General features: G+C 52.5%; 1 protein-coding gene across 1 annotated transcript; it reads left to right on the forward strand.

The window, feature by feature from the left end:
• Window positions 1-3,912: 3,912 nt before the first annotated feature.
• Window positions 3,913-4,881, forward strand: LOC309685484 (olfactory receptor 14J1-like; the record flags this gene model as incomplete). The annotated part of the gene is made up of 1 exon (XM_082501247.1): window positions 3,913-4,881. One exon carries the CDS (start codon window positions 3,913-3,915, stop codon window positions 4,879-4,881), a length of 969 nt encoding a protein of 322 aa, XP_082357373.1.
• Between the last annotated feature and the right edge of the window lie 7,589 nt (window positions 4,882-12,470).

Raw genomic sequence — 12,470 nt, forward strand, 5'->3', positions numbered from 1 at the left:
AAGGAAATGCAAGAACTGGTCACCCGGGACAGAGACAAAGCTGAGGTCCTCAATGACTTTTTTGCCTCAGTCTTCACTGGCAAAAACTGCAGCCGCACTGCCCATGATGCAGAGGGCAAAGGCAAGGAGTGGGAAAACGAAGAAGTGCCAACTGTAGGCAAAGATCATGTATAAACCACCCGAGGAACCTGAAGGTTCACAAGTCCATGGGACCTGATGAGACACATCTGCGGGTCCTGAGGGAACTGGCAGACAAAGTTGCTAAGCCACTGTCCCTCCTATTTGAGAAGTCGTGGCAGTCTGGTGAGCTTCCTGCTGACTGGCCAAGGGGAAACATAAGCTCTGTTTTCAAAAAGGGAAATAAGGAAGACCTGGGGGACGACAGGCCAGTCAGTCTCATCCCTGTGCCTGGCCCGATCATGGAGTGGATGCTCCTGGAAACTCTGCTGAGGCACATAGAAAATAAGGAGGTGACAGGTAGCATCCAGCATGGCTTCACCAAGGGCAAGTCATGCCTGACAAAATTTGGTGCCCTTCTATTAACAGGTTACATAGTCTATGTTACATGTCTATGTCCTTTGGCATGCCAGCCTTTCCTACCAGGGTAGTGTCTGCAAATCCTATGAAAAAGAACACTTGCATCTTCTCCAGGTCCTTAAAAACATGTTAAACAGGGCAGGTGGCAGGACAGACCCTCGCAGGAGCTTTCAAGCTAGATGCCTCAAGGCAGAGTACCACGCATTGACCACAGACCTCTGAGCCCAATCAGCCGTCTGTTAGTTACCCATCTCCTTATGCACCCATGCAAGCCATGACATCCTAATTCAGGCACAAGCATACTGTGGGGGAAGATGTTGAAAACTTTGCTGACTTCCAACTTAAAAGACCAGCACTGCTCTCCCTGCACTGAGCAATCCTGTTCTTCCATCACAGAAAGCAGAGACTGGTGGGGCACAAGCAGCCCTGGGTAAATCCAGGGTTCAGACAACCACAAATGGGTTCTGAGGGGACGCACTCCGGGGCAGAGCCTTGAGTTCCCCTGTTTATCCGTTGGCCATTTTTTTAAAAGAGCATGCAATATTTGGATGCTGCCAGTCATCAGGGAGTTCCCTCCCTCAACCTCCATGGCCTTTCAATGACTATGGAGTGTCATTGGAAATGCTGGGACATTGGTTTACCCTGTCATCTCCCTCAGCTGCCACCCCTCCTGTCCCATAGACTGGTAAGGATTGTCTTAGTTAAGGTGACTTGGGAACAATCCACTGCTGATGGTGTTCCACCAGATTCCTGCTCCGAGTCTCAGAGCTCTGGGAGACCTTGCTGGGGCAGACTGAGGCAAAGAGGATGTAGAGAATCTCCCATATAGCTCCACCCACTCTCTGAAACTCAGCAGTGGCCACACAGTGGCTTTGTTTCTCCTCAAACTGTTCCTGAAGGAGTAAACACTCATTCTGGTGCCCTTGAATTGCCTTTGGGGGTTAGATTGAATTGCGATCTGGATTATAGCAGAGCTTGGAGGAGGCTGTCCTTGAAGACCAGCTGGACTGAGCTCTGCCACCATGTCACAGCTCTGTCTGCCACAGGGACGGCTCCAGCTCCTCCTGTCTGTGCCCCTGGCTGAGATCATTGCTGCACGTTTGGGCTGAAGCCCCCCAGCTGTGGCACCAGGCAAGCGGTGACTTGCCATAAGGACTCCTGGTACCAAGAGTCCAAGACCCCGTGTGTGCTACTGATGGGACAAGAAGAGGGGGTACTCATGGCCAGCTCTTCTTCTGCTGGGAGAAATACCACTGCTGGAAGTAAGTGTCTCTGCGCAGCTGAGGGAGGGAACATGAGGGATTGCATCAGCCTGTTTCCCAGCAGGTTCCCCTGGAGCCCCAGGGACATCTCTGAGGGAGCCCAGAGGGGACAGAGAGAGTGCCACCGTGGGCTGGTCCTCTGCTGCTGAGCTGGGCCGGGCTGCTGGGACGGAGGGAGCTCCTGGCAAGCGGGCAGCGCTGCAGAGAGACAGCTCTGCCCAGGAGCAGCTCCTCTGCACAGCGCAGCAGGGCTGAGGGCACTGCCTGCAGGCAGCGAGGGCAGAGCAGGGAGGCAGAGAGAGGTTGAAGACAGTCTGGAGAGGGAGGATGCTGAGAGCTTACTGCGGGAGAAACCTTCATAGCCCTTTACATGGTAAGTCTCTGGGTTAGGGCAATTGAAGCTGCAGTTCTTGGAAAGATGTCCAAAAGCTGCTCCTCCCATGGCCTATGGGATCTTTCAGGAGGACTCTGACACTTCCTCTAATGTAGAGGTGAAGAATGTGCTCCAGAGCAGGAATGCCCTGCAGTGCCTTCAGAGGGAGAGGGCACGACGGCTGCCTTCTCCTTAGGACCACTGCCATGTGTGATGGTGGGTGTGCAGGCAGGGGTGGGCAGGGCTGTCCTTACCAGCAGGGTCCCTGCACTCCAGGGGCTGTGTGCCGGGGCAGGGACTCTGCCGCCTGCCAGGGTCAGCTCTCCGCCTGCCCAGGGAGCTCCCACGGAGGTGCTGTGGGGAGAAGGTGTATGTGGAAGGATCAACTCCTTGCATGGCAGGGTCCTGGTGTTGCCGAGAGAGAACTGCGTGGGTCAGGGCTGCTCACAGCTGAAGGGCAGTGGCAGAAGAAACTTTTCAAGAAGAACCTCAAGACAGGGGCTACCTGAAAGCGAAGGAGTTTGTGCTTTCAGTCTTCTGCTTTTTTTTTTTTTTTTTTTTGTGTGGGGAGTGAGACGTGGAGATTTGTCTCCCCGTTCTTCAGAAGGCACAGAGCCTCCAAATCTTTTTCACTTAGAGGTGAATAAATCAGGGAGTAAGAAAAATCCATATGCTACAGTTTAGAGAGAGCACCCAGCATCACCTTTCCAGCCTTATCAGAGTCGGTCAGATGTTCCTGTCAGAGCCTGCACCCACAGAAATGCTCCTGGGCAGTGTTCTGCTGCCAGGAGGTGTCTGCGGGACAGAGCTGAGCACACAGCATCTGTGATGGGTTCTGTGTGCACTGCCGGCGAGGAGACGCGCTGCCAGAGAAAGAGCTCCCAGCAGGGACAGCTCCAGGCAGCAGAGCCCTGGGCAGGGAAAGAGAGGGAGCAGCTCCCATGTGCCTTGGGAGGGTGATTCGGGCACCTTCCTGCCATCTCCTGTAATGAGGGCGCCTTCTACTGGTCACCTCTCTCGCCCAGCAGAGCTTCTGACATCAAGGCTGTGGGGTTTCTGGCTGAGGTGCCTCCTCAGCAGCCACACACCAAGGAGGAGAAACTCCTTAGTTCTATGGGTCTCTGTCTTCTCTCAGCAGGAGCATTTCTCCACCTTCCCCTCCTGTCCATGCTGCTCTTGTTCTTACATCCATACTCTCTAGTAAGAGGGGGTTCAGGTGTGGCTCACACGCCAACACTGCCATGCAGCTGTGTCCGTGGGACCAAAGTCCTTCAAACCACCCAAACCTGTGGGGCTGTGGAAAATGCAGTGTGGAGCTGGGGGGTGAGCTGGCTCTGCTGAGATCACTGCACTTTGAGCACTTGTGGGAGTTTCCCTGGCATTCTCCTGCTGGAAAATGCTGACCAGCTTGTCTTCATGACACAGGGATTACCGATGAGGCAAACGGTGACTTTCAGAAGCTGCCACACCTTTCCCAGATGCCCACTGCTGTCGAGCAGGGGTGACTGCTCCGGAGCCCATGGGCAGAAGCCTCCTCCTCATGTCATGTATGGCCAGCACAAAGCAGAGCTCAGAACTTGGGGAAGTCAAAAGGTCCTGAAAGGAAGGAGGAAGGCAATGTGTGTTTGGGAAGGACAGAGGAGAATGGGACACAGGAATGTGAAGAGATGTGCTCAGAGCAGTCCTAACCTGTGAGTGTGTTTTCCTCCTTTGGCAGAACCTCATGAACAAAGGGATCAGATGTCCAACAGCAGCTCCATCACCCACTTCCTCCTCCTGGCATTTGCAGACACACGAGAACTCCAGCTCTTGATCTTCTGGCTCTTCTTGGGCATCTACCTGGCTGCCCTCCTGGGAAACGGCCTCATCATCACCGCCATTGCCTGTGACCACCGCCTCCACACTCCCATGTACTTCTTCCTCCTCAACCTCTCTGTTCTGGACCTGGGCTCCATCTCCACCACTCTCCCCAAAGCCATGGCCAATTCCCTCTGGAACACCAGGGACATCTCCTATGCAGACTGTTCTGTACAGCTCTTTTTCTTTGTCTTTTTCATTTCAGCAGAGTTTTCTCTTCTCACTGTCATGGCCTATGACCGCTACATTGCCATCTGCCAACCCCTGCACTACGGGACCCTCCTGGGCAGCAGAGCTTGTGTCTGCATGGCAGCAGCTGCCTGGGCCAGTGGGTTTCTCTATGCTCTCCTTCACACGGCCAATACATTTTCACTGCCCCTCTGCCAGGGCAGTGCTATGAACCAATTCTTCTGTGAAATCCCCCACATCCTCAGGCTCTCCTACTCAGATGCTTACCTCAGGGAAGCTGGGCTTCTTGTTGTTAGCGCCTGTTTAGCCTTTGGGTGTTTTGTTTTTATTGTGGTGTCCTATGTTCAGATCTTGAGGGCTGTGATGAGGATCCCCTCTGAGCAGGGACGGCACAAAGCCTTTTCCACGTGCCTCCCTCACCTGACTGTGGTCTCCCTCTTTCTCAGCACTGCCATGTTTGCTAACCTGAAGCCCCCCTCCATCTCCTCCAAATCCCTGAACCTGTTGGTGTCATTTCTGTACTCAGTGGTGCCTCCAGCAGTGAACCCTCTCATCTACAGCATGAGGAACTGGGAGCTCAAGGATGCCCTAAGGAAATGGATGACTGGTTTCTTTTCAGAAGCAGAAATGAACTGCCCATCTTGTTCTGTATCTCACTCATAATGTAATACATTACAGGCCCAGACTCTCTTTGGAAAGTTTTTTCCTTTTGTTTCCTTGGTGTTTGGCTTTTCATGGTTGTATGAATGCTGTCAACAAAAGAACAGAGTCATCCTTTATCCTATTTCTATGTCAGCATCTGCCTGTCTTGTGTGAACCAGAGACCTTGTGCAAATAAGGAGCTGCTCTCTCTGTGTGTTTAAACAAAGGGCCCTGCACTGACTTGTTTGTCTGAGACCCATTCTCCAAGATGTTCTCTATAGCTGCAGGGGCCTCATCTGTGTGCTGAGGTGGAGGGGGCAGGAGCCATCTGAGCTGGGTCTGCCTCCCAGCCTGACCAGCATGGCCCTGGGCACCACAGCCCCCGGCTCTGCAGAGCCGCACCACCAGCTCGGGGGCTGTGGGACGCCTGGGGAGGGGGTGCAGGAACGGCTGGCCAGGCCAGCACGGATGAGCTCTCTCGGGAAAAGGCTCTGAGGGGATATGGGCTGTGGCGGGAGAAGAGCAGGGCACCGTGTGTGTGCAGGGCAGCCATAGCAAGAGGAACCCTTTGCTGCAGTGGGGCAGCTCGGGGCAGGCTGCCTGTCCCTGGGGCCAAAGGACCTTCCTGAGGGTGCCCTGGGCCAATTCTCTCATGCCATCCTGGGAGGACATTTGGCAGCTGGGGCTGCAAGCTGCCTGGGGTGGAGATCTCCTCAGCATGCCGGCTGGGTGGACAGTCTCACTGGCCTGCACATCCTGCTGTGGGACGAGTCCCAATGGGGCTGCTCTGCTGGTCTGTGCTGGGGAGAGGGCAGGAGATAGCCAGGTTCAGGGAGTGTCTGGGCTGGTGGGGATGGGAAATGCCCCAGAGAGGAAAACCCCAGGGAAGAGCTGAAGTGTGGGAGTGTGCAGGGTGGGGACACACAGCAGTGTCCTGGCACAGCCGGGCTCCTGCGAGAGACATGAGGGACCAGACGAGCAGGGTCTGGGCTGTGCCTGTGCCCACTGGACACCCCGGCGAGGTTGCCCCAGGGCCATCATCACAGAATCACAGTATCACAGAAACTCCTATATTGGAGAAGACCTGTAAGATCACATAGTCCAATCATTAAAATCTGTCAAACCTGATCTCCTTCTATGACAAGGTGACCCACTTAGTGGTGGAGGGAAAAGCTGTGCATGTTATCTACCTGGATTTTTGCAAGGCTTTTGACACCTTTTCCCATAGCATTCTCCTGGAGAAACTGGCTGCTCATGGCCTGGATAGGTGTACTCTTCGCTGGGTAAAAAACTGGCTGGATGGCCGTGTCCACAGAGTGGTGGTAAATGGAATTAAATCCAGTTGGTGTCCAGTGACAAGTGGTGTCCCCCAGGGATCGGTGCTGGGGCCCGTTCTCTTCAATATCTTTATCAATGATCTGGATGAGAGGATCGAATGCACCTTCAGTAAGATCGCAGACGACACTAAGATAGGTGGGCGTGTTGATCTGCTTGAGGGTAGATTGGCTCTGCAGAGGGATCTGGACAGGCTGGACAGATGGGCAGAGGCCAATGGTATGAGGTTCAACAAGGCCAAGTGTCGGGTCCTGCACTTGGGTCACAACAACCCCATGCAGCGCTACAGACTGGGGGCGGAGTGGCTCGAAAGCTGCCTGGCAGAAAAGGACCTGGGGGTGTTGGTGGACAGCCGGCTGAGCATGAGCCAGCAGTGTGCCCAGGCAACCAAGAAGGCCAACAGCATCCTGGCCTGCATCAGGAATAGAGCCAGACTAGGGAAGTCATCATCCCCCTGTACTCGGCACTGGTGAGGCCTCACCTCGAGTACTGTGTTCAGTTTTGGGCCCCTCACTACAAGAAGGACATTGAGGTGTTGGAGCGTGTCCAGAGAAGGGCTACAAAGCTGGTGAAGGGTCTGGAGGACAAACCTTATGAGGAACGACTGAGGGATCTGGGGTTGTTTAGCCTGGAGAAGAGGAGGCTGAGGGGAGACCTTATCACCCTCTACAACTACCTGAAAGGAGGTTTTAGAGAGATGGGAGCTGACCTCTTCTCCCTGGTGACAAGTGATAGGACAAGAGGAAATGGGTTCAAGTTATGTCAGAGCAGGTTTAGATTGGATATTAGGAAGCATTTTTTCACTGAAAGGGTTATTAAACATTGGAATAGGCTGCCCAGAGAGGTGGTGGATTCACCATCCCTGGAGGTGTTTAAGAAAAGGGTAGATGAGGTGCTTAGGGACATGGTTTAGAAGTGGTGGTGTTTTTATCAGGGTAGGTTAATGGTTGGACTTGATGATCTTAAAGGTCCCTTCCAACCTCACTAATTCTATGATTACCCTAACACAGACAAGCCCATCACTAAACCATGTCCCTCAGCACTATATCTACACAACCCTTAAACACCTCCAGGGATGAGGACTCCACCACTGCCCTGAGTAACGCATTCCAATGCCTGATGACCCTTTCAATAAAGAAATTCTTCCTAATATCCAGTTGAAACTTCCCTTGGTGCAAATTGAACCATTTCCTCTTGTTCTAACACCTGTTACCTGACAGAACAGGTGGACCCCCACCTCTCTGCAACCTCCTTTCAGATATGTTTAGAGAACGATAAGGTCTCCCCTCTGCCTCCTTTTCTCCAGGCTAAACAACCCCAGTTCCCTCAGCCGCTCCTCATAAGACATGTACTCCAGACCCCTCACCGGTTTCGATGCCCTTCTCCGGACACGTTCCAGTGCCTCAATGTCCTTCTTGTGGTGAGGGCCCCAAAACTGAACACAGCACTCAAGATGCGCCCTCCCCAGTGCCCAGTACAGGGGGAAAATCAGGACTACACTAGTCCTGATACAGGCCAGGATGATGGTGGCCGCCTTGGCCACCTGGGAACACTGCTGGCTCACGTTCAGCTACTGTCAACCAACAGAGGTCCCTCTCTGCTGAGCAGCTTTCCAGACACTCCTTCCCAAGCCTGTAGCATTGGCGGGGCTTGTTGTAGCCAAAGTGTGAGACGCAGCACTTGGCCTCATTGAAACTCCTACAGTCTGCCTTGGCCCATGGGTCCAGTCTGTCCGAATCCCTCTGCAGAGCCTCCCTACCCTCAGGCAGATCAACACTCCCCCCCAGCTTGCTGTCATCCGCAAACTGACTGAGGGAGCACTCCATCCCCTCATCCCGATCATTGATAAAGAGGTTAAACAGGACTGGACCCAGCACTGAGCCCTGGGGGACACCACTCCTGACCGCCCGCCAACTGCAATTAACTCCGATCACCACCACTCTCTGGGCACGGCCTTCCAGACATTTTTTACCCAGCAAAGCGTGTGCCCATCCGAGCCATGAGCAGCCAGTTTCTCCAGGAGAATGCTGTGGGAAACAGTGTCAAAGGCTTCACTAAAGTCCAGATAGACAACATCCACAGTCTTTCCCTCATCCACTGAGCGCGTGACCACGTTGTAGAAGGAGATCAGGTTAGTCAAGCAGGACCTGCCTTTCACAAATGCCTTTGATAATGTGGCACTGAGTTCCACCTGTCTGTATCAGATTTTATCCCACAGTGAGGGACTGCAAAACTAGAAAGGGCTACTGCGAATGTGCCAACAGAATTAGAAAAAGCCATTAATGAGGGCAGGCAGTATGACAGCCTTAGAGAAAGAAATAAAATTTTTATCAAAAATGGTAATATAGAATGGCTTAGCTCTAGAGCACCTTTTAGAAATACAGGACAGAGTAGGTGCGTTCTTGAATAAGAGCTGCTGGGGTTTTTATGTCAGTCAAGACCAGAAAAACAAAACTGAGAGAAACAAGAGAAAGACTCATTTAAAAATATTACACAAAATAGGGCAGGGATCTCCCCTAAATCTCTTTGGGTGGCTAACCTCTTGGCTCCCAGACTTAAGAACAGGACTGTGAACTGAAAGGATTTGGGTTGTTGTATTCACTCTCTTGTTTTGCTTTCTAATTAGATGGGTGTGTTTACAGTGTAATATTACCTTATGAACTTGACTTACGACTTAAATAATGAAGAGTATAGTGTGACCCTGACGGTGAAAGGAAAAGGAGGGACTGTTAGGAAAATCTCTTTCCCGAACTATTGTAACAATTACTCTTTAGAGTACGAAACTGTATGAACTTTCTTAAGATATACAGCATTTCTATTGCGTACTGCATAGCCATGGTTCAGTCAGCATGACTACAGGACCCAGCTCATTGTCGGGAGGAGAAGACAGCCCCCAGCCTGAAGAAGAAAGGATACTCCAGCACTGCGCGGATGACGCCAGCCTCCCAGCCCCTCTGACACCCCTGTGAAACCCTCCCCTCATCTGGCATCAGAGATAAGGAACTGCAGAAGACCGACTCCAGGGACGTCTCCATTAGGAGAGCAGCAGGTGGATGATGATGCCACAGCATGAGAGTTGCTTTGCCAAACAGCAGCCTGCGTGTGCGTGTTAAGTAGCGATCACTCAAATTGTGTTGTACCTGAATGCTCTAAAGGTATAAGAACCATGTGTGAAACTGCATTTGGGGTGTCCCAATTTGACTGGGACCACTCGTGCTCGTGAACAGAGAATCACTCATGTAATTCCATACTTTGTGTCCCAATCTCTCTCCTGGGACAGCATGGGCAGTTGGAAAGTTTTCATGATGTTATCCTCGAAGGCCGAGAATTGTCCCCAGGGGTGGCCCCGAAGGCACTTGACTGCCTTTATGGTGCTGTCCTCCCAGGCAATGATCGTTCAGGAAGGACTCTGACTGAAACCATGACTCGAATAGGACTGCCTCAAGAACATGAGAGCGATGTGCCATCCTCCCCTATGCAAGATGGTCCCCCTTTCGAGCCCAGTCGAAAAGAACAGGTGGTTTGCAAACTCTTTTGGGCAAGGATTTCCGATGCTTGTGCAATGCCTCACACAACTGTGGCCTGGGCACTCATAGACAACAGACACCTGATCATTTCCATAGTGTCAGTGTCAGTGTGTGTGCCTTCGGAAACCATGCACGTGCCAACAAGCAATGGGATTCGGGTGAGTGGCGTGTATGTACAGTGAATACGAACTACAAATTTATACCCTTGTGAAGGCAGGATTTCAAAAGTTTCAAGCAAAGTCCTTACTGTCAAAAATGCTGAGTTTATTTTTTCTAAGCTAAGAATAACCTAGACTTTCCTTGTTTTAAATAAATGCCCTCTGTCCCCCCTTCCACTCTTCCTTGCCCAGCAAGACTGCAACCTGCTGCCTCCTGTTCTGCGGGTCGTGAGCCATCCATTGCAGAACGGCTTTGAACACGGCGTCTTCTTTCCCACGGATCTGCTCCTTCTGCAGGACGCGCTGGAGCTCATTGACGGAGAGCTCCAGAAACTCTCTCGACACCCTGGTCACCCTTTCCAAGTGATGGGGGATGAACGCGTGGGCTGCTTCCCGCAGGTCAATAATAAAGTCAATAATAAAGGCAGTAGTAATACTTGGTGAATCTCCAGATGCCGACGCAGTTCTCCAAGCACAGCTGGGACTTTAAGAACTCACAGCACAGTCTGACGATGCCCATGTCGTTGAACTGGTCAGCCGCTATCAGCAAACGTTCAATGTTGTCGGCCGTGACCGGTACTGTGCCGGTGTAGGCGTACTCGATAATGAGCCGCATCATTTCAGGTGAAGTGCCGGGGATTTTATAGAAGACCTTCCCGGCATTGCTCCAGTGGGTGGAAAACAAAGCCCTTTTCAGGGATTTTTTCAAAGCAAAGCAGTGCTGGGGGAAAAGCATCTTTCTGCATTAAACCCGGACCCCGTTATCCCCTATGCCTCCTTCCCGGGGCACCAATTTGGTCATGAGCAGTAGCCACGTTGGGAGGCCGTGGGGTTTATTAATTCATGTGTTACGAGCCGGTTGTTTTAACAAGGAGTCACCGCCTCCAGCTGTGAACAGAGAGCCACAGGGCCAGTGTCCTCCTTGCTTCAACAAGACCACCAGAGAATGGCGCTGTGTGGGGAAGGAACACCTCCCACCCCACGGCAGACAAGCCCGGCTGGCCGTGCTCCAGCCCTGCACCGCATCTGGGGGTTCGTCAGACACCGCTTCCAGCGCTGCTGTGAGATCTTGGGTTGGGGATGAATTCCGGTGTCCAGGGAGGCACCAGGACTGTGGGGAAGTGCTGGAAAAGAGGTTCAGTGCCGAGGGAAGCGCTGGAGAGACACTAAGGCAGCGTGACACAGCCTGGGAAATGCTGTGTGTCCCCATCCCCTCTTGTTCCAAGCACTGACCTGAACTATTGACTGTAGCTACAGAGGATGTTCTTGTCATCACTGAACTCAGTGCCACCCATCACAGAGTCTCTCCTCCAGGCAAAGCTCACTGAAGATGATGCAAAGCACAGCACTCATCTTCCTCTCCCTGGGTGAGGATGAGTGTCGCTGGGAGCCAAGCTATCGCCTACGACACAGCCTGTGGCAGTGAAAGGTGCTTCTCCTGGAGGTGCTACAGCGCTTTGTCTGTGCCCTCCTTCCAACACCGTCTCCCAACCCCTGCCTGTCTGGTGGCTCTGGAATGTGCCCCAAAGTGAAATCACAGGCGCAGGGGTGACCCGGGACCGGCTGTGAGCCCCCTCGCAGCTGGTGCTTTACCTCCATATTGATTCATGGGTGGTGGCAAATGCTCTGTGGGGGTGGTTACAGCAGTGGGAGCAGAGCAACTGGCAGTGCAGAGGTAGACCCATCTGGGCTGCTGAACTGTGGCAGGACATTGCTGCCCGGATAGAGAATCTGGTTGTGAAAGTACATCATGTAGATGACCACGTACCCAAGGGTCAGGCCACTGAGGAACATCAAAACAACCAGCAGGTGGATCAGGCTGCTAAGACTGAAGTGGCTCAGGTGGACATGGACTGGCAACGTAAGGGTGAACTATTCATAGCTTGGTGGGCCCATGACGCCTCAAGCCATCAAGGAAGAGATGTGACATATAGATGGGCTCGTGACCAGGGGGTGGACTTGGCCACGTTCACTATTGCAATTAAGAAAGCCAAGCTGTTAAAGCTTCTTTGATATGGAGGACGTTGGCTGAAATATCAATACGGGGAGGCCTGGCAGATTGGTTCTATCACACTCCCTCAAACCCGCCAAGGCAAGCACCACGTGCTCACAACGGTGGAAGCAAACACCGGACGTCTGGAAACACACCCTGTTACACATGCCACTGCCCTGAACAACTATCCTGTGCCTTGAAAAGCAAGTCTGATGGCGACATGGCACCCCAGAGAGAATTGAGTCAGACAGTGGGACTCATTTCCAAACAGCCTTATAGACACCTGGGCCAAAGAGCATGGCATTGGGCGGGTGTATCACATCCCCTACCGTGCACGAGCCTCTGGGAAAATGAAACAATACAACGGACTGCTATAAACTACGCTGAGAGCCATGGGTGGTGAGACTTTCAAAAGTTGGGGTACATATTTAGCAAATGCCACCTGGTTAGGTAACATTTGAGGATCTGAATATGTTCGGGAAGAGAGTCTGGGTTATTCCTGACACAAGCAAAGGCAAAACTATCTGTGGGATTCCTTTATTTTAAGGCCCTGAGTGCACTTGGTGGGTAATGCTGGAGGATGGGGATGATCGATTT

This window comes from Vanellus vanellus, assembly GCF_965231255.1.
Source record: "Vanellus vanellus genome assembly, contig: HAP1_SCAFFOLD_76, whole genome shotgun sequence".
In the NCBI taxonomy this organism is placed as follows: domain Eukaryota; kingdom Metazoa; phylum Chordata; class Aves; order Charadriiformes; family Charadriidae; genus Vanellus; species Vanellus vanellus.